We start from the raw sequence: 22,597 nt of genomic DNA on the forward strand, positions 1-22,597 counted from the left end.
GCTGAAGGGCCTATTTCCATGCTGTGTGACTGTGTGAGTGACTCTATCACCCCAGGGGGCCATAGTATTGGGGGTAGGGTACAGACATGGATAGAAAATTGGTTGGCAGACAGGAAACAGAGTAGGGATTAACGAGTCCCTTTCAGATGGCTGGCAGTGACTAGTGGGGTACCGCAAGGCACGGTGCTGGGACCGCAGCTATTTACAATATACATTAATGATTTAAATGAAGGGATTAAAAGTAACATTAGCAAATTTGCAGATGACACAAAGCTGGCCGGCAGTGTGAACTGTGAGGAGGATTCTATGAGGGTGCAAGGTGACTTGGACGGGTTGGGTGAGTGGGCAGATGCATGGCAGATGCAGTTTATCCACTTTGGTGGCAAGAACAGGAAGGCAGATTATTATCTGAATGGTGTCAAGTTAGGAAAAGAGGAAGTATAATGAGATAAGGTGTCCTTTTACATCAGTCACTGAAAGTAAGCATGCAGGTACAGCAGGCAGTGAAGAAAGCTAATGGCATGTTGGCCTTCATAAGGAGTTGAGTATAGGAGCAAAGAGGTCCTTCTGCAGTTGTACAGGGCCCTGGTGAGACCATACCTGGAGTATTGCATGCGTTTGGTCTCCAAATTTGAGGAAGGACTTTCTTGCTATTGAGGGAATGCAGTGTATGGTCACGAGGTTAATTCCCAGGATGGCAGGACTGTCATATGTTGAAAGAATGGAGTGACTGGGCTTGTATACACTAGAATTTAGAAGGATGAGAGGGATTCTTATTAAAACATAAGATTATTAAGGGATTAGGCACGCTAGAGGCAGGAAACATGCTCCTGATGTTGGGGAGTCCAGAACCAGGGGCCACAATTTAAGAATAAGGGTTAGGCCATTTAGAACGGAGATGAGGAAAAATGTTTTCACCCAGAGAGTTGTGAATCTGTTGAATTCTCTGCAGTGGAGGCCGATACTCTGGATGGTTTCAAGAGAGAGATAGATAGAGCTCTTAAAGATAGCAGAGTCAAGGGATATGTGAAGGCAGGAACGGGGGTAATGATTGTGGATGATCAGCAGTGAATGCCGCGTGCTGGCTCGAGGAGCCGAATGAACTATTCCTGCACCTTTTGTCTATTGTCTAACACGACTGAGTATTACACTATCAAATTTATAGACACTGAGAATGGACAAAGACTTTTTGCAGTTTTTGGTTTGAATTTTTTTAAATTACAATTTATTTTTGTATAAATACTCTCCACATGTACAAATGACTGCAGATGAAGGAAGCAGGGCTTACCTTTGCTGCGGGAAGATTTCCGCATTATGATGGATTTTGTTTTACACTGAGATCCCATTTGCTCTGTCTCACACATATTTAGTAATTCCAACCATTACTTCTGACTAGAATATTAGGCTGTTGAGAGGAGATGGATTTACAGAATGATTTATAATATTTTGTTAGCTAATGTAATCCTTTCGCAGGCAATTTCAAAACAAGAATCAAACCAATTCTTAACAATGAATAGATAGAAGTATATAAAATTATGAGAGGCACAGATAGGGTAGACAGGCAGAACCGTTTTCCCAGGGTGGAAGTGTCAAGGGGTCAAGCTTTACGGTGAGAAGTGCAAAGTTTAAAAGAAGATGTGTGGGGCTAGTTTTTTTATACAGAGAGTGGTGGCAGCCTGGAACATGTGGCCAGGGGTGGTGGTGTTGACAGATATGATATTGAGGTTTTTAGAGGCAGATGGATATGCAAGGAATGGTGGGATATGGATTATACGCAGGTAGATAAGTGATGGTCTTGGCATCATGTTCAGCACAGACATTGTGGGCCGAAGGGCCTGTTTTTGTGCTGTGCTGCTCTATGTTCGATGCTCTACGAATCCAAAAAGCTGTGAGTAAATCTCATATTAAATATGTTTTATCTGAGTCGCTGAAAAGGCTTGTCACCGTTTTATTGCCAGTCACCGTTTGCCCTGGAGAAACTGCTCTGGCTGAGCTGGCTTCCTGAACTGGTGCAGTCATTGTGTTGGGGATGGGCACGGAGTCATTAGGCCGGGTCAGTGATGGTGAATGAACAACAGGTATCCATGTCCGCATGGTGTATGACCTGACTGCAGTTGTTCCCAGCCACCATGTCCTTCCTGGTGTGAGAATGTACACAACATAGAACTGTACGGTCTGATAAACAGTCCCGACCCCCAAATGTCACCTGTCCATGTTCTCCAGAGATGCTGCAGTTGTTCCTGTGTTGAACTTGATTAGTACGGGTGTCAGGGGTTATGGGGAGAAGGCAGGGGAATGGGGGAGAGATAGATTAGCTATGATTGAATGGCAGAGTAGACTTGATGTGCCGAATGGCCTAATTCTGCTCCTATCTCTCATGATCTTATGAACACTTTCAATGTTAACAGGAACATGGTCGCAGCCTGTAGAGGGAGCCGCAGAACCCGTCCCCAGCTTATCCCCCCCGAAGAGGTGGGAGCCGGTGATGACGGTCACGAGGAGCAAGGCCAGTCGGAACGTGAACCAGGGTCTTACCTTCAACACCCTCACAGGTCAGCTGCGGGAGGAGCCCCCGCGGCTCAAAGATGGCCAGGTGAGAAGAGGAACGTTGATACTCTGAACGAACCAGGGGCTCGCCTGGATCAGGCCAAACTCCATTATACCCAGCACGCTCCATTAGACCAGGCTTTGGAAACGGCACCAAATCTGGTGACTCGGACAAGAATCTCATTGTGTTGTGCACATGTGACAATAATGCACCCCACTGATTGACCTATTGAAGTTCTATGTTCTCAGTCAAATTCTAGAAAAGCTATACTTTCCTTCACATCATCGTAGCTACTGACTGCATCTATTACTGAACCAATGTCGGAGCAACACTCTGTAGGTATTAATCCTGCTTCAAAACTTCCAAGTTGCAATAAACACGGAGATGGCGACCTCTACTCTTTCATCGCTCTGCAGGGACAGGCTTACATCACTATTGACTTTGTTATTCTACAAATTAATTGCCTATCGTGCAATGAGTCAACAATGAATGCCGTGATTAAACTTCTACAAAATTAATGAACTCTTCCAAATTTTTCCTACTAGAAAAAAAAGAAACCAGGCATAAAATATTCAGAGTGCACAGGAGCTGATAGGAGAGAGCGCAGCTTTAGGGTGAGAGGGGCAGAGCTCAAAAGGCGGTACAGCGGCAGAGTTGCTGCCTTACGGTGCCAGAGACCACTGGGTTTGATCCTGATTACAGGAGCTGTCTGTACGGAGTTTGTATGTTCTCCCCGTGACCGCGTGGGTTTTCTCCGGGTGCTCCGGTTTCCTCCCACATTCCCAAGACATACAGGTTTGTAGGTTAATTTGCTTTGGTAAAAATTGTAAATGGTCCCAAGTGTGTCAGATAGTGTTAGTGTACGGGGATGATCGCTAGTCGCCGTGGACTCGGTGGGCCGAAGGACCTGTTTCCACGCTGTATGCCTAAAATTTAAAGTCTAAAGAGCTGCGCCACTGTGCCGCCCACTCGGTTTGACTTGATTATATTTATGTATGATATATCTGATCTGTTTGTATAGTTTCCAAACAAAACTTTACTGTACCTGCACGTGACATTAATAATAATCCTAAACCTGTATAATAAACTATCTTGCCCTTTATTTTAAATATATCGATATTGTGTGCATGATCTATCATGATTTAATACATTGTAGTTCTGCGTCAAAATAATATTCAGAACAATTGCTGTTGTTGAAGAAAGAAACAACCTTTATTAAGGATATTGTTTAATTGAATCACGTTAGAAGCTTACAGAATGACAGAAAAAGGAAGGCATCTAAACTACAGCTCTCCAATCAGCAGGTAACTACCAGAGCAGCAGCAGAGAGCAAGAAATTAGGAATCAACAGCATATAGACAGTTAAAAGCACATGAGGTACTAACAGGATATTAAACAACATGCAGTTCCAGGACTGAGAGGGGGGTTGAAGGGACACGGGGTGAGCAAAATTGCCTTTAGAATTAAGCAAAATAGTCTCTGAGACGGATGGAATAGCATGTCTTGGAAAAATGACAATGTGCAGTTAGTTGACGGATTAGCTAAAGGACAGGCAAAGCGAGGGTTCCTCAGACCAAGAGGACCACCAGAAATCCAAGTGCGATCCAGGAAGAGCCTTCGAACTGAAACCGGGAGATGACAATCCCAGCGGTATGGCGACCAAGCCAGTACAAGGTCCGTCAGTGGGGCCGAGGGATAATTAACGGGGGTTCACTTGGATACCACAGGGTGAAGGCTTAGTCAAAAGGAAGGGATCGGGAAGAAAAAAAGGCCTCTAAGTCCTGGAACATCAGGTTGTTTTAAAATCTTTTACAACACAACCTGTTTCCAGTCTAGGACGGTGAAAGTCCTAAAGAGAGAATTATATTTGTTTTTTTTTGTTAGGAATTTTTCAGATTTGTTTTTGCTCAACTCATTGCCACTATTTTGTTGAGAGCTGTCGGTTCTTGTTCCCATTGAAGACAACATGAAGGAATGGATGCATAACAAAAAATGCATCAGACTGGGCAATAACACTGTCCCAGGGACATTCACGTTCGTTCCAATAGGAGGCAGGGCAGGGTGTGTTATAATCTATTGCACAGGGGTGGCAGCTAAAGGACTATTTACAAGTGGAGTTATAAAAAGGAGTTTGAGCGTACACATGGTATACAACGTACAATTCGTTTCCATTTGGCAGTACTTGCGTACGATCCACATCTTGCTCATTGTAGGTGTGGCACAAGGTTCTGTATTCCCAGAATCCGGAGATTTCAGCCTCTGAGCCCTTCATTATGTACAGTGCACCTGTGTCATGCCAGAGTCACTAGAATATAAGATCAAGGAAAGAACTTGCACAATTTGGCTTGGTGACGGTTGTGATAAATATTTTAGACAACGGATCTTTATTCGATTGGAACAGCGAAATATCCCCAAAGTAACATGACATCATTAATAATACATTTTGTTTCAATATTTCAAGATCGTTAGAGAGAGAGAGACATAGAACATAGAACACAGGAACAAGCTCTTCAACCAACAATGTCTGTGCCAAACATGAAGCCGAGACCAACTTTTATCTGTCTGCACGTAATCCATATCCCCCCATTTCCTGCATATCCATATGCCTATCCAAAAGTCTCTTAAGCAACACTACCGCATCTGCCTCCACCACTACCCCAGGCAATGCATTTGAGGCACCCACTACCCTCTGCGTGAAAGACTTGCCCCACACACCTCACTTTGCCCCTTTCACCTTAAACCTATGCTCTCTAGTATTTGCCCTGTGCCCTCTAGTATTTGAGCTATGCTCTCTAGTATTTGATGTCTTTTTTTGGGTATTTTTCTGCATGTAGGGGATAGGAATATTTACCAAAGAGATTTCTTTAAACCATTTACACCCAGTGACTTTACTGAAGTTGCACCACAGTTAGGACACATGGAGAATAGAGACCCACAAATGAAGCAACTCAAATCAAGTCCCTTTATACCTTGTGGGAGAGATCACTATTTCTGAACTTATTGTGCTCTTCTTGAGTTTGACAGTGGCCTGAAACTCACTGCCATTTCAGTTCCAAACAGTAACATTATGTGAATCAGCACTTTGGTGCAACTTTCCTGTACATCCAAGCTACATTTAGACAAACAAACACCTATATGCTGTTCCCACCATCAACTTCTGCCTGGGATTTATTTCAACCCAAGACCCACACATTAACAATCATTGATTTTGCACGCTTCAATACAATGCTCTCCATATACAGAGTTGTTGTATATTACTCTATAACAATGGGACTAAAACCAGATCTTAGTAACTGTAGACTTGTACACACAATTTTCTTTGCAGTTGTACTGCTCTATACATTTGAATGACAACATCAATGTTGTTCTGGAAGGGTATGTGACCCATTCGGAACAGATGAGTGCATTTTAAAAATTGCAAATTCGGCTGGTTTGTAGCTCCTTTACTTTGCAAGTGAACTTTGAACATTTTACAACAAATAAACGTGACTTTAGTTTATCAAAGTGCTTAGCAAGGAAGTGTTTAAATAACACTAATTTCAACAAGTTTATAGGAAATACATATACAGTAAACTTTTTAAAATAGCTTGAAGATGTAAATGGAAAGCTGATTAGGAAAGACTAATATTGTGGACCCAAGTTGACTGCTATTATATTAGACTAACTCTATTGACAAGATCGATAAGTTTCTGTACAAATCTGTTCCCAATAAAACTATTGTTGTCCCATCATGAGAAAGGGATAAACAAGAGCACAACAGAAATTTCAATTACCTTTCCTTTGCCATTTTATGTTGCTGTTTGCATTTTTTCTGAAAAGATCAATTTCAGTTTGTGAATTTGACAAATTAAAGTACACATGAGGGGTCATTTTGTTCTTGTGAAGTGAGAGAGAGACAAACTTTATGGTGTGTCACATTGCTAGAGGATGGCAATTTTATTTTGTAAAGATGTCATTATGTGAAGGGATCAAGGATAAGAGGTGAGACACAAGGAACTGCAGATGCTGGAATCTTGAGGAAGAAAAAGCAAAGTGCTGGAGGAATTCAACAGGTCAGGCAGCAACTGTGGAGGGAATGGACAGGTGACGTTTCGGGTCGGGACCCTTCTTCAGACTGATTCAGGTAAAAGGCAAGTTTATCAGTGGACTGATCTGTGAGTAGAGCTAACATTTAAGTGGAGAGGGGAGATATTTCTCATATTGCCTTACCCTTGAGGTGCCTTTTCGTGCCAATTTGAGTAGGCAATTTGTCAAAATGTAATTTTCGATATTTCTCTCATCAAATTATGCAACGTGAGCAGTTACAGGTGCAATTGCAATTTTGGGGTGTATGAAAATATGGGCATTCCTTCCAAAGTTCTGACTGCTTACATGTTTAATGAATAAAGGATATACCAACAAGCAGCTATTTCATTTGATATATTTTCTATGAATAAGGACAACTAATTCAGCTCAGGTAGATTAGTCAATTTAACACGGCTTCTCGAATAGCATTTTAAATGCATCAGGCTTACGACAAAAACATTATTACTTTTTTGTTGTTATTCAGTGTATTCACCTAAGGAAATTGATTTAAAAGTGTTGTGATTTTGTTAGTTGCCTATTGTGTGTTATTGTTAATATGCGTGATCTTTAGTGGTGGTGATTTTTCCCTTCCTCAACACTCTGAAAAAGTTGGTTTGAAGACTGACAGTTTACAGTGTGTTGCAAAGTGTGTTCACTAATTTTATATTCTGTTGAACATTTTCAAGATAGAAAAAAAAAATGGACTGCAGTCAATCTGACTTAAAAATGTGATGTAAGCATTACAGCTGGTATCTAAGACCAAGATTAAGAATAACCCAAAAAATTGACATCTACTTTCCAAGTCAACTCTATTCAGAATGTTAAATATTTCAGAATATTTAAGAGAGAGTTAGATAGAGCTCTAGGGGCTAGTGGAGTCAAGGGATATGGGGAGAAGGCAGGCACGGGTTATTGATAGGGGACGATCAGCCATGATCACAATGAATGGCGGTGCTGGCTCGAAGGGCCGAATGGCCTCCTCCTGCACCTATTTTCTATGTTTCTATGAATGCTAATGGAGAAACGACAGCACAATTAAAGATCACCCTCATGGACATTGCACGCAGTACACTGATGTTATATGCTATTTGTATATTGAGAAACATTATTTTGTTTTGGATGTTTACATATTAAATTTCTGAAGAAGGGTTCCCGATCCGAAACGTCGCCTATCCATGTTCTCTAGAGATGCTACCTGACCCGTTAAGTTACTCCAGCACGTTGTGTAGCTCACTTTGACCCTCCTGTGGCTGGCATTGAGAGAAGGCTGCTTGCAGCAACACACAAGGGAGTTCCAGGGTTGTTCTAGTCACCGTGCACAAAGGGCCGAAGATCAGCTCACAGTGCCTTTGAAGTGCCACTCTGATGTGGTCTCTTGCACCCATCGCAACTCAGGCTTGGAGAGAAGAGCTGTGAAATATACGAAGTGGATTGGAAACCTACCTCGAGTACAGAATCGTCTGTCCATGCCTCCCATGGTCAAACTCTGGGATGGTCATGTACATTGGGCGAAAATGCCCTGTCCGCATGTAAAGCAAAATGTATATGTATTCAAGGAGCATTGAGCATCGTATGTGGGACAGTCAAGGAGTTATAATGCGCCAGTGTGTTCACGAGCGATGGAAAATCTGAGGCAGAAATGTTAACAATGGGAATCACCTTGAACTTTTAGCGATAATTAGTTTCAAGGTATATCCTTGCCCACTTCTCTCTTGTTGAGTGAGTGGTATAAATAGCAGGCAGGTCAATATTGTTGGCAATTATCAACACAAGGAAAGTTGACACATAATGACAACAAAGGTTTAACTCTGAGCACTGTGCGTTTAAAATCTCACTCAACACTTGGTTCTAGACACACTGATATCAAAAGTGGGTATATGCCAGGTTAAAAATGGAAAGTAAGTGTAGGCAAGACCAGGAAAGATCAGCTGGGCTTCTGTCAAAGGTCATTGAGTTGGAATGAATGAATGAAAACTCGACTATATCGATGAATATACAATAAATTTTAAAAAATTGAATTAATAACCACAAAACTGGGGCAAAAAAACCCCCCAGTCCTTACGTAAACTTATTGATTTAAAAAAAATGTATTGCACATTTGTCGATGTGTCATTGCATTTACCAGACTGTAATAATTTAATCGTTCCGTTGTCGGTCGGTGTAGAGGACAATTAAACTATTCTGTCTCTCTTGACGTTGAACAGCTGGAAGTATATGTTTAAATGCCAATGTAAATTCAGCAACAGAATTATATTACGACCATGTTTATACGGGAGAGATCTTCGTACGTGTGCAGTAATTTGTCAAAGATGGTTTGTAAGAGGTAATTAAAAGTTCTGTTGATGGTTTTCTGGGCTTTACCTCCCCCTCCCCACTACACACTTTGATGCTATCTGGTGGAACTTACAACTACCACACATTTTTTTACAGCACACATTTCACATAATATTTCATAAGTAAACATTTATAAAGATGATAGTTATTTTCTTATCCCCAAAAAGTATAAACAGTGCCTTTTTAAAGCTATTTTTCTTTTTTTTCTATTATAAAAAAATGACCCATGGAATACCTATGTGCACATTTTGAAAGTGTATAAAAGGGTGATTACATTTCTTTCTAAGTCTGCTCCTACTTATTTTAATCTGTGTATATGAAGACAATCATATGCTACTAATCATAATAAATACTCTGCTTTAAATACTTGAGTCAGATTGACCTATAATACACCACATTGCAATGGTTTTTGGAGTATATTTTAACAGAATATATTTTGGCAGTAAAAAAGTAAAATTCAAAACCTAAAATAAACGACGCACAAATAAAAAAAAGAAAAGAAATCTGTGCAGCAAGCAAACCACAGCGTACTTTACAACAGCTCCTTAATTCTGATTAAGCTGCCTTTATCTGCCCATAAAACCCTACATGGCATTCAGTACCGACTCCATTCTTGTAAATCCTCAGAGATGTCGGCTATCTCAATAACATCACACTAAACAAAGTACAACGCGATTTGAATTTCTTGGTTCATTCACTCAGCCACAATCTCATTTCATATTTAATAATCTAATCTCTTTATACAATTCACATTTTAGGAACCCTCCTTGGAGATAGGAAATTATCTTTAAAAAAAAAATTTAAAAACTTGTACCGGGAACGTTGGGAGGTTCACTACTCCAGAAAGACCTCACAGAACTATTTTTTACTTGTGTGACAATACTGAAGACTAAAATCGCCAAATATGAAAGACCAGCTGTAAGCCTTCCTCCTATTTGAAAGATGATTTCACTTTAGCATAATAGTTATGGTAGTAATACTAATTGGGTTAAAAGAAACAATATGAAGCTAATTCCTTTTCCAAGTATTTTATCCCGTTCTCGTTAGTAAACATGCCCATTAGAAATGTTCAAAGTCTCGACTTAAGGTGATAAAGTGCTTATCAGGCAAATAACCTCGATTTAGTTAATTTCAGTTACATTGAATTTATCTAAGTTAGGAGCTAATGTTTGCATAATTGCTTGCTTTGAATAAGGGTCCAAAATTTCTGATTTTGAAAATTCATGTCTAACAAAATCCCTGTGCGTTAGTTCAGCTGAGAGAATTATATAATTACTTAAATGTATAGAATTGTATTATATATTTTACAGTATTATTATGTTATATACTGGAAGCCTTTTTTTTGCATAATTTGAATTCCTTTAAAAAATAGTTAACTGTACTGAATTATTAAAGTATTAAAAAAAATCACATTTCATTTGAGCTGTTTTTGAAAGCTCTCTCCCAGCAACTGAATTGGTTTCAATTGCGGGGGTTGGCTTATTTTATTAAATTTTGCCATTAGCAACTTCAGAATGATCCGACGAAATGCGATGACAATTAATGAGGCAGCAGCTCAGGAACATATATATGGTGCATCAAAGTAAACGAGGGTTGTTTCAATCGGAAAGCAGTGATTAAAAGAGCAATGGAATGTAGGCTGGAAAAGTGGCAATGCAGGGCAGGGTTGCAATGAGACTTCCCCTTATCAGGTTACATTGTTCAAAGTTCTGTGAAAATCTTTTTCTGAACTGATTACGTCAGTGATGTGCCTCTAATGTTGACTTGTATCTGTTCCCCGAGGCAAGCCTATCTTGGTAACAGTGTTGTGTAAGAAGGAACTGTAGATGCTGGTTTAAACCGAAGATAGACACATAAAGCTGGAGTAACTCAGCGGGACAGGCAGCATCTCTGGAGAGAAGGAATGGGTGACGTTTCAGGTCGAGACGGGAATATTATCTCCCATATTTCACTTTTTTGTATATCTTTCAATCATTGTTCTTTATCTCTCCACATCACCAGCTATATCTCTCGTTTCCCCTATCTCTAACCAGTCTGAAGAAAGGTCTTGACCCGAAACATCACTCATTCCTTCTCTCCAGAGATGCTGCCTGTCCCGCTGAGTTACTCCAGCATTTTGTGTCTATCTTGGTAACAGAGTTGATATTTGCCTTAAGTGGAAGAATTACTGCAAAATACAGAAAGTCAATGCTATTCAACAGGTTGGGTCTCCCTTCCAAACGGGTTAGCTACAGTGAGAAATTTTTCAACAACTAAAGAGGAATGAATGCAAGCTTCACGATGACAACTGGAGTTTAAAAAAAAAAATTTGGTTGGAGGAGATGACAGCATTTTATCGTGGAAACAAGGAACTGCAGATGTCGATTTTCCAAAAAAAGACACAAAGTTCTGGAGTATCTCAGCAGGTCACGCAGCATCTCTGGAGAACATGGACAGGTGACGTTTCGGGTCGGGATTCTTCTTCAAATTGATTGTGACGGGGAGAAAAAGATGGAAGAATTCCCCTCCACCACAATCAGTCTGAAGAAGGGTCTCGACACGAAACGTCACCTGTCCATGTTCACCAGAGATGCTGCCTGGCCTGCTGAGTTACGCCAACACTTTGTGTCTTTTTTTCATCTGTCCTTATCTCACATATTTTGGCTTTTCATCTCTGGTCTTTGTGCAACCATCTGAGAAATAAAGGAAAGCCCTCACCTGCATCCACTATCACTTGCCCGACATGTTCTCCAGGGATGCTATCGGACACACTTAGTTACTCCAGCACTTTGTGTCTTTTTTTTTGTATCTATGTATTTGTATTTGTATCTCTTGATTTATGTTAAGGATTCATCATTGAATTGTGGCCAGGGTTAAAGAAGTTAGACTGAAGCTGTCTGCAAGAATAAATTGTTGCCTTTCTTCATCAATCAAATGAGACTGGAAGTTGAATACAAAGGAAGGCTTTTAGAAAGCTCACTTCATACAATTATGGTTATGAGGGGCATGTTCCAATCACTGCTCTTGTTGACATTTCAATCCACCAGCTACAAGCGATGAGATTTTTCAGTTTGGTTCGACTGTCTAGCTGTCACAGAGGATCACATGATAATCTGGGCTGGGATTAAATGAGGAGAGATTACTGGGTTGTGCAGTTATTGTTAATCTCTCCGACTATCACCTCAAAGCTGCGTGGCTTGTTTCATACAAACTCGTGTTCGATTAACTTAATTTAAAACCAACCATCCTGCAAATCTGACAAAAATTGCGGGAAAAAATAAAAATATTTTGGCCTGTTTCCAGAGTTCTCCAGACGGTTTATGTGGTTTGGCAATTTCAAAAGAAAACAAAGTTAGCTGTCAAATCTTTTGTTTACGTTTTTCACACATCAGAAATTTTCTTCAAAGTATATTATACTGAGCAAAACTCAAGAAAAATTTGCAGTAAGCACAGCTTAAACATGTAATAAACACAAAAAAAAACCCATCTGAGGTAAAAAGATCATGTTAATCAAGAGAGCATTAGCACAAAATATTTCTGCATGTCGTGCCAAACCCCCCACAGTATCTGTTGGGTGTTAGTGTGTCTCTGAGTTTCTCTTGCTAGTACGGGGTGAAGCGATTGTAACCTCCTCTGTATAGGCTAGCCTGCAACATCAAAGATGAAAAAAAAATCAAATAAATATTTTTTAATGTACGAAATGCTACAGCAAAAAACAAGCCACAAATCTAATTAAGAGTATGAAGGGAGAAAAATCATCTTAATTAATGAAAGCTTTTAGCTAGCAGCTGCTCCGGAGATATGCAAGATTTGAAACCACACGCACGCCACCTTGGCAAATTTAAATCATTTGTCTAAACGAAGGCATTGCGCCTTGAAGCTCAAGGGAACGGCCGCCTTCTTTTTCTCTCCCTCTCTGCAGAGCGGTTACAGAGGGCCTTGCTGCAGTCACCATTCATTAATCTTAATGTTTTCACTTTCTCGTTTTGGTTGAGGCTTTCAAAATGGAAAATTGAAAATGTTTTTTTTTTTCATCTGTGATGTTTGCTGCACAGCTAGCTAAAAACCACGCCCACCGGTAAAAGTATCCACTGCAGTGAGTGTGAGAACTGATAAACGAGGGAGAGAGACACACAGAGAAAGACACACAGAGAGACATCCAGAGAAAGGAACAGTGGGAGAGAGAATGTGTATGACTTTAGCCCTGACGTTGATAGTAATTGTGCAAAAAAAAGCCTATTCTCTCGATCTTCTTATGCTGATCTGTATATCTCTTTATTATTTTAAAACACCTTACATTTTAATTAATTCCCTAGTTTATTTCCGCTCCATTGTGGCCTGTTTGCTTCAATGTAGTGGCCTTAAAGGGCCCTTGCTTTCAGCATTGTTCCTCTTGTCTATCAGTGGAGAATGGTCTCAGGTTGCGAATAAGAAAATCCTGCCTTATTTTATTTTGGGTTTGCTGTGATGAGCAGTCCTACTTGACATTACATTGAGAGAACCTATCACTGACAAGTAGAGTGGATGGAGCACCACCCAGTATTATAGTCATTTAAATGACAATATTTAAAAATTAATTCTTTCAATTCAGAATTTTTTCCCCGTTCCAAACTTTATTTCCACAGATCTACATTATGAGAAGAATGATGGGTTACGCCTAGATATGATATAAAGCGGAGTGAAATGAATAGGTGTGCAGTAAGACATTCCAAACCAAAAGTCGCTCAATTTAGAGTCGTTAAACCTGTAGTTTAGGAGAAGCCATTTTTGTCCAGTTGAAAGTTTAGTCAATAAAACTGTTTTCTGTTAGTGCTCTTGCTTCTTCTATGACATCATCAAATATTGTGTGGTTTGGAGAGCATTATTTGTTAGGTCATCGTTAAGGGGTGATGCCTGGGTGGGACATTAAGCACTCATCTCCCCTCATTAGCACTACGTAATGTTAGAAATTAGCGACTAGCCGTCATGTGCAGAATCAATTTAATTCACTTCTGACCTCCATGTTTTACTTAAACATTAAGCAGAACCAGGTCGCGTTGACATTAAACGCAAATAAGTGCTGTGATCGTTTTGTGTTGTGGGTTTTGTGCGTTTGCATGTTTCTACGTACTTTAAGACCCTGGTCACCCGAGGTCAAGTAGCTCACCTGTTGCCTTGGCAATGGAAGGAAGTGAGTCTTCTTGGTGCCAACAACTCTAGTTTGCAAATGTACACACATCAACTCTGAATGATATTGCTGGAGCTCCAAACTGCCTAGCTATTTGCATGCATTTCACTATTGCAAGCAGGTCTAGCATTCTGAGATAGTCGGTATGCTACTTATTGCCCAGAACATGCAATTGCTTGCTGTTTTTTCAGGGCTGAGAGACTGGAGATCAATGGGACATGAGGGACCTCCCCAGAGCTTAAAGACAATGGGCAAAAATACTCCATAAGATCAAATGAACTGTCACAGTTGCACAGAATCCAGAGTTCTTCCAATATGACTTTATTGGATTTAGAAGCAAAAGTGATCCAAACCGGAGAAAGTTCTGATTGGATTTGGTTTGAGTAAATCCATTTGGATTTTGGGTTCAGTTCAATGCTTAATCCCTACCTGGTAGGCCAACCAAGGACTGGCATTGACGGCATTCCTGTAGATATCTCTGAGACGAACCGTCCCACTCTCTCTAACGAGGAGGATGCCATGGTTGCAGGAGGTTTACATGGGGGAGGAAAGAAAATGGGGGAAAATGAGTGGGGGAAAACAAGAGATTGTCTGACTGGACATGTTGAAATTACAAGACAAAGCAGGCAGGAGTATGCAACTTTCTGCTAGCAATGACTAAGAGAAGTAATATCGAGATCATTCAATGATGTCAGAGACGAGAGAGAGAGGACCAAGTTTATGTTAGCCAGTCTTTTCGTAGAGAGCAGATTGTTTAATAATAGATTTCTCCCAAACTACATAATTGTTGGGCATATCAGAATTTCTTAGAATTACCTTTTTGCTTCAAGCCAATAACTTTCAGGAGTTTACAAACACCATTACAATAAACGTCTAGGCACAAAGCCCCTTGTTCAGGGTTAATACTTTTGTTACTTTGATGCATTCTCATATCTCTATTGGAATATGTGGTTTGTATGGTCTTTTAAATGGAGGGGTACATTATCTCTTACCCCTCTGCAATAGAATAGCGTCTGTAGAAATGGTCCTTTGTCAAGGGGAATGAACAGATTTCTCATGACATAAAAATTCTTAACTGCTATCGTTATGTCAATGTTTCAACAAAATTAAATTTAACATTCGAATAAATGTAATACTAGTTTATGAATCTATATTATGATTACCTGGTTTGCATATACAAAACACACATTTGGCATCTGTGAGGGGGTGTGGTTTCTCCCAGTGTTTTCCTGTGTATATCTCTGCGGACAAACGTAGATATATGACGTGGGCATCCTTTATGAAACAGATCTACAGAGAGACGACTCTTGCCATTTTACCAGCAGCGATTTGTTCTGTTCTTTTATCTGTAGGTTTGGTTCATATGTTGATAGACCGGGCATGTGTGGGTATGCTATTATGCTGTTGTATTACAGACACTTGGATGCACCAAAGGGGCCTTCAATCTAAAAGGGAGGAAGGGCTACACAGACATGTGCTGAAGTGTTGCGTTTCTCCGCAGATTTAAATTACGGAGCTTGGGTTTCAGGGTTGGGGAGTTTTTTGACATAAGGTTATGGGTGGATTTGTTAATTCTGGCCAAATTGGAGAGGCACGGACACTAAAATTGATTAAAGGCTTCTGGGCTGCTAGGCCATTTGGTCAATTTAAATGTGCCTTCTGCAGAAATAGGACAAGCTGCAGAATGGTGCCAGTTTGTCTAGAGCCTAGATAAGAGCTGCAGGAAGAGAATGGAAACATCTGCAGATCCTGACAATGGATGAATGCAAACCAGACATACACTTTGTATATAATGTTGCAAAGCTTTACTTTGCTAGATGTTGATTGGATTAAGTATTGAGCCTTGTCTGGGTTTCTTGAATATCTGGGTAAATGTTGATATGTTTGCTTCCTCTCAGATGAGGAACCTCGTAAAGGCACTGGGCTCAGTGGCTAGAGTATAGATTGGCTGGGAATAGTCTAGTCCATTCGAGATTTCATTGGGTAATTGAGTTTGAATTCGAGAGCCCGTGTATGTGGAGGGATACGCACCAAAACTAGTTGGTCCGAGAACGAGTCTAGATTTGCAGAATCAAATTTCCAAATACAGAATTTCACACTGATGTTTCTGCCATACGGTAGAATTTGAAAACTGTGTAAATAGAACTTCGGAGTTTGTGCATGTTTGAGATCGATTCCGAATGGCGGCTGATCAACAGTGAATAGTAATCCTCTGGTCGATTGTTGATTAGTACCTGATAGCGAAGAGTAACTGAGAGACGGGAACCTGGTTTACTTGGTGAAAAGTACCCAGATGCGAAAGGTACCCCTAATTCTGTAGAACTTAGAGAGGAGTGATAGAGGTCTCCCTGTAGAAGTCCAGTCCTATCAGGAGGAAAAGTAGTCGATGAAGAAAAGTAGTCCATTTAAGTAGTACCCCTCAGCAAAGAGTAACCTAGGAAGGGGAAAGTCTTCGGTATCAGAGGGAGATGTTCGCCGATTGATAACAGCGTGACATGGCATTGAGATCACGTGTTTGTAAACTGTGCGCTAGCGTGTTAAAATATTATTGTAAAAATCCAGCATGGTCTTTTTTAGCATCTTTATCGGATCTGAATTGTATTAATACTTTGTGTATGTAAAAAGATTTAGAGTGTATTAAGATTTAGAAAATTAAGATCTAGAGTGCTATTTGCTTGTTTGTGTGAGTGCTTAAGGATTTTTGGGTATTAGATAATTTTAAGTAAAAGCGTGTTTGAATTATTGTAATGTTGTTAGAATCTGATTTGTGGTGGTCCGATCAGGGTTCGTACTCTTTCAATCGCTGTGTCGGGGGAGGAATCGCACCTCGACCGAGCGCGCCACGAGGAAGATTTATTAGAGTGGGATTTATGCTTGTAGTTTATATTAGGGTGTGTCTGGGGGAATATTTTCTTTTTTGATTATAGTTTTACTAGAGTGGTTCGGATTTGTTTGTCTGTGTGAACTTAGAGTGGTTTGAATTGGAGAGATTGCTGCTTGGGAGAGATTGTAATTAAGAGTTGGAGTCTTAGTTTGAGAAACCGGAGATCCTTTGTTTTATGGTTGAGAGTTGAATGAAGTGATTGTGATCTAATTGATAAGAAATTTGGGAAAGCGATTGAATACGAGCGATGAAGTTGAATAATTGAATAGGAGCAATTGAGTGAGTGATTGAATAATGGTTGAAAGGAAACAATTGTGTAAGAGGTGTGAATCTGGAAGACGATTAGCCATTGTGTGGGAGCGATTCCATTGACCTTGGAGGAAGGAGCGAGTTTGAATAGGTGTGAGTGTCTGGAATTTTATTTTGTATTTTGCATTGTGGCTATTGTTCAGAAAATGGGGAATGTCTCAGAGAAGGACCTATCAAACAGACCCGGAACCCCGATAAGAATAACTTGCGAGAAACTTCCGCATGAAGCAGAAAGATTAAGAGGATTATCTGGAGGATTAAATGGAGGAGTGAACTTTGGCCGCTGGGTGGACTAAAATCTGTAATAGGAATAAACTACATAGAAACAATTGTTGGACGATATGGAAACAGCGAAGAAGGAAATGAGCTCATTGGAATATGGAGAATGTTCTTCACTAGAAGTAAAATAAATAAAGAGATCATTCTGCTTTATACTCTAATAGCGTACAAACTAGGGATTAGAGGGGAATATGAGAGAACTGATCCTTCTCGGGATATTCAGGAGCAGGGAAAGGAAGATAGTGGAAGCCGACAACAGAAGCAGGAGAGAATACCAGCTTCTACAAGAGAAACGACTGAGATGGCTCTTAAAGGGGAGGTACCGACTAAAATGAAACTTATTAAATTCAGTAAGTGTGCAACGGTAACTGTGGACCTCGAAGGGAGAGAGGCTCACCCCATGCCAGGGTGGGTAGAATTTTTTGTAATGAAGCCACAGCATTCCTCACAGCACTCTCATGTTCTCAGTTCGGAGACACCATGTGCAGCTTGCGAGCAGGGCACTCGGGAGGAGGCAATGGTATCTTTGACTCCTTCCACTAAAATTCAAATCCAAGGTGGAAAAATCGGGGCAGGTCTTGGTTCTTGGTTCTTGGTTTCTTGGTCCTCCAAAATATTCCAACTGGAATTTAAACTGGAGGTGGTGAAGGGAGGGATTAAGCCAGAAAGGGTTATTGGGAAGAAAGTGCTACTTTAGATTTAGTTGCATCTGGTTGGGTAACTATAGTTTGGTGGAGATTATTCCATGCTTTAATTGTGCGTGGGAAGAACGAATTGCTGTACACATCTGTCTTTGTAGCTTTGTAAGTCTCTCTAGCTCCTATGATTGCTCCACCAGTGGTGGATAGTATGGGAGATCAAGGAGCTAGAGGGAAGGTTCTGCCGACGTGGGTATCAAAATTAATTTGGAAATCCAGTAGTGGGAAAATGAATGAATCCTTCCTGAAGTACAGAGACAGAACGAGTAGCTTTTCTGAGGGCGAGACAGCAGGAGGATAGGGAGTGATTGATCCTGACATCGATAGTATTATTAGGTCGGAGCAATTTCCCGATGATGGGGATATAGAACGGATCCCCCGGAGGCAATTCCTTTGCAGGAAGCTGCCTACTCCACCTCTGGTATTAGGTCCCGCATGGATGTAAGTAATCCCCGGGCCACAGATGTCCACACTACAATGCAACCTGGTCTGACGGCAGCTCAGAGACTCGCATTAAGAATTCAGAAAGGGGAAATAACTTCGGAGGACGATAAGGAGGAGGAGGATCTTAAAGCTTGGATAGACCTGCCATTCCGAGAGCTGACTTTTCCTTGGTTTGGTTGGAGAGGGCATAGAGCTCTTAGACCTGATCAGTGCTGCAACTGTGGGGAATTAGGACATTGGAGCCGATCGTGTCCTGTGAGGGAATACCGAGAAGGAAGGGGACAAAGAAGAGGCCACGGGGTTTCTGAAATCAGTGGATCCCGAGAGGTTACCGGGACACTTGAGACCCCGAGGGTAGAGGAAGAGGACACTGGCCAGGAGATCAGGGGGCAGGGACATTCTGGCAACCGAACCCATTCCGCTAGCCCTGACCTGCCAGCAAATACAACATATGAAATCTGAAGGCATCCTCACATGGCCTAAAAATAACATTAAATACCAGAAAGAACATCACCCCCTTCCAAATCCTATGAGAAGAGACACAAAGCATCTAATTGGAATCGAGAAACCTCACTAAAAGGAAGGACTACGAAAAGGGAAACATAGTAACTGGTGGCAATGAGAATGGAAACTAAGGAGAACTGAAATGGCACCAGAGAAGAAACAAACCTATTGTGCAGGAGGTATGGGGGTGGGGAAAGAAGCTATTCTGCATAACTTGTTACTAAGTTTGTGCCTGCAGGACAGTATAAACGACAACACAGTATCTGGGGATTGAGGTAAAGAATATACAGACCTCTTGAGAACGGGCAGAAGACAGCTCAGGTAATGTAGCTCCCTAGAAACAGGAACCAACAAGAAGAAGGAAATTATACTGTCCTGTCCCTTGAAGACAGAGCTGGGAAGGCCAACAGATAGAGAAAACTGCTCCTCAGTATCCCTACTCCTTTGAAACTGACATCAAGGAAGAAGAAAAAGATACCTACCCTCGTGCCAACATTAACATCATCTAGCTTTTGACACCAGTGAAGGAAAGGGAAGTAACACTATCCAATCTTTCCTAAAGAAACAACACAGACAACCTATGACGACTATTGGGGCAAGCTCCACTTTAAAGAACTGAATTTGAATTTGGAAAAATACATTCCTCTATGGTTTGGGGTAAAACACCTCCTTCGCGTCTAAATTATAATTATTAGAAATACATTTATAAAATTTTGATTTTGGTCTCTGAATTATATGGTAATGAATTGGAGGGACTTTAAAGTTTCAAATTTGGATCCGACTTGTCAGATTTGGCTTAGGAATATTTGGAGTTCGATTATTAATTGATATTGTTATTGCCTCATCCCCAGACAAGCAGCCAAAGATGGGAAGGATTATTCAGAGAACATCAGGAAGCATTGAACTTTGGAAAATCTGGTAACATGGAAATTATTCAGGGAACATGTGAGTTGGAGTTGGGAATGGTCAAAAGAGGAACTGTGAAAAGCAAGACTTCCCTTCAGGAGGCCCTCTAGAAAGTACTCAGTGGTTACGAAACTAGTATAAGAGAGAACCCTTATGGACTGAGAGCCGAGCCAACATACTAAGGAAGAAATACTGGAGGAGAAGTCTATTGAATTAGAAGGAGAAACTTGAATGGGTGTGGAGATATCAGAGTCGATGTATTTGACCGATGGATCTAAATTGTTTAACCGTTGAAAGTGACTTTCAAGTGGCAAGTAAAGTGGCTTCTATTATCAAGGTGAAAAGAAATTGTCCCTAGAATTGGCGTTCTTAATTGGATTTATGATGAAATTGACAACATATGGAAATTGATTGATTAAAATTGAACAGCAGGGAATTCCACAGGAATTGGAATGGAATTGTGTTATCGGCCACAATGCTGTGGAATAAGAGGGGTGGGATGGACACAAATTTAAAATATTAAATTGAAGGCTGAGACTGAATTTGGTTGAATTGAAACATTTTTCATGGTTTGCTTTAAATAAGAGTCACGCCTGTAGGGAATTTGGACTGAACCCAGCTGAAATATATATGAGAAACCATGATCAGATATACATATTTTTACATTGTGTGAATATGGAGAGAACTGATTAGTGTTGATCTTAGGATAGTGAAGAGTATATTATAGAACAGAATAGTAATAGGAGTACAGTGATAGAGAAGAATATAATAGAGCAGAATATTGAAATGGAAAAGGGATAGTATTGCAGAATTACAGTGAATGTATGGGAAAGCATTAGTGCATGAGTGGTGACTAGCTTTGTCCCAAGTTTTTCAGGAATTATAGGTTATAGGTTTGACTATGGAAAGGGATGGAAGATTGTGCAACAACACAGCTGGAGGGAATTCGTGCCCATGAAAACTCGGGAGGTGAAGACTCATCAGATGGAAATTGTGAAGCTACACCCAAGAAAACTCTGGAAGCTTGACAAGATTCTGGGAAGAAACATCATCGTCTTGTTGTTGTTAATAGATGGAGAATGTAAGAGACACACTTATGTATATCTGGTTATCTGATTATCTGACTATTTAGTTATCATAAATGATGGTTTATCATATATGATAAAAAGATGGAATGTTAATTCTGGCCAAATTGGAGGGGCCAGGACTGAAATTGAGTAAAGGCTTCTGAGCTGCTAAGCCATTTGGTCAATTTAAATGTGCCTTCTGCAGAAATACGACACGCTGCAGAATGGTACCAGTTTGTCTAGAACCTAGATAAGAGCTGCAGGAAGAGAATGCAAACATCTGCAGATCCTGACAATTAGGTGCAAATTGCATGGAATGGATTGGATGAATGCAAACCAGACATACACATTGTATATAATGTTGCAAAGCTTTACTTTGCTAGATGTTGATTGGATTAAGCGTTGAGCCTTGTCTGGGTTTCTTGAATATCTGGGTAAATGTTGCTATGTTTGCTTCCTCGCAGAAGCACCGTTTGAATACATTGTATTAGTCACTGTATTATTGGGTTAGGAAAATGTCTATCATGTACTGTGTTAATCGATATCTGTGATTGGACTGTATAGAGACCACCCCTATGTGGTTCGGCCCCTCAAGGTTCGGGGACCTATAAAAGACCACTCCCACGAGGTCCTGTGTTGATCTTCTGGGAGAACGCTTAGGACTGCGTGACCTTCTGGAGTGTCTCTGCTTGAGCGAGGATAAGGAGGGCTTGATCAGGCAGACACGAGGATCGAACCTGCAATGGTTAGGTACTGTAGTGGGAATTGTAATTGTGTTTTGGCAAAATAAAGTTCAGATGCGCAAGTGCTTGACTCAGTGAGTTTTGACTGAAACTAGACTGGGGGGAAGCTTAGAACGAGCTATTTACAGATTTAAAACGTGAAGACGTTCCGCTCTTTGCCCAATAAGTGTACAACCTGTGTGTTCCTGTCAGTGTGTGCTCGTGTGGGAGGTTTACGTGCAATGACACCCACTCACAAAGTACATGCTCGTGTTTGGTTTTCAGTGTGAAGTGCCAGTCACAGTAGGTGAGTTTATCGATGCTTACCATGGTGCCAACACTGTATGTTGCGGCCGGTGCAATCGTGTGATGGTATGGATCGGCTGCTGCATAGACTCTGCCATAACTGGAAAACAAGGAGCAGTATGTTTATTATCAAACATTCACGAGCCGCTATTTCTTTCCTAAAGAGATACAACGCCTTGTGCTGGGGTAACTCAACTAATCACTGGTCAACTGGTTCTTGATTTGTATGGGTGTCTGGGGTTATGGGTGTCAGAAGGCAGAAGAATAGAATTGAGAGGGAAAGATAGATCAGACATGATTGAGTGGCGGTGTAAACTTGATGGGCTAATCCTGCTCCTAGAACCTATGAACTTATGGTCAGGCAGCATCTCTGGATAGGTGATGT

At 40.8% G+C, this 22,597-nt stretch overlaps 1 protein-coding gene across 11 annotated transcripts in view; it reads right to left on the minus strand.

Moving 5' to 3' along the window:
• Positions 1-3,736: 3,736 nt before the first annotated feature.
• The window catches only part of rbfox3 (RNA binding fox-1 homolog 3), a 1,262,719-nt gene continuing 1,243,858 nt past the window's right edge, over positions 3,737-22,597 (minus strand). For 4 of the 11 annotated variants that reach the window (XM_033044598.1, XM_033044592.1, XM_033044596.1 and 1 more), the window contains 4 exons: positions 22,234-22,312; positions 15,257-15,334; positions 14,523-14,595; positions 3,737-4,853 (listed from right to left, as the gene is read on the minus strand). In XM_033044598.1, coding sequence (XP_032900489.1) covers positions 4,840-4,853; positions 14,523-14,595; positions 15,257-15,334; positions 22,234-22,312 — 244 coding nt within the window. In that variant the 3' untranslated portion in view covers positions 3,737-4,839. Of the gene's footprint in view, positions 4,854-11,251; positions 12,574-14,522; positions 14,596-15,256; positions 15,335-22,233; positions 22,313-22,597 lie in introns of those variants that run through there. The other 7 variants (XM_033044590.1, XM_033044594.1, XM_033044593.1 and 4 more) reach the window with 7 other exon arrangements.

The sequence above is a fragment of the Amblyraja radiata genome, chromosome 26, assembly GCF_010909765.2.
Source record: "Amblyraja radiata isolate CabotCenter1 chromosome 26, sAmbRad1.1.pri, whole genome shotgun sequence".
NCBI lineage: Eukaryota > Metazoa > Chordata > Chondrichthyes > Rajiformes > Rajidae > Amblyraja > Amblyraja radiata.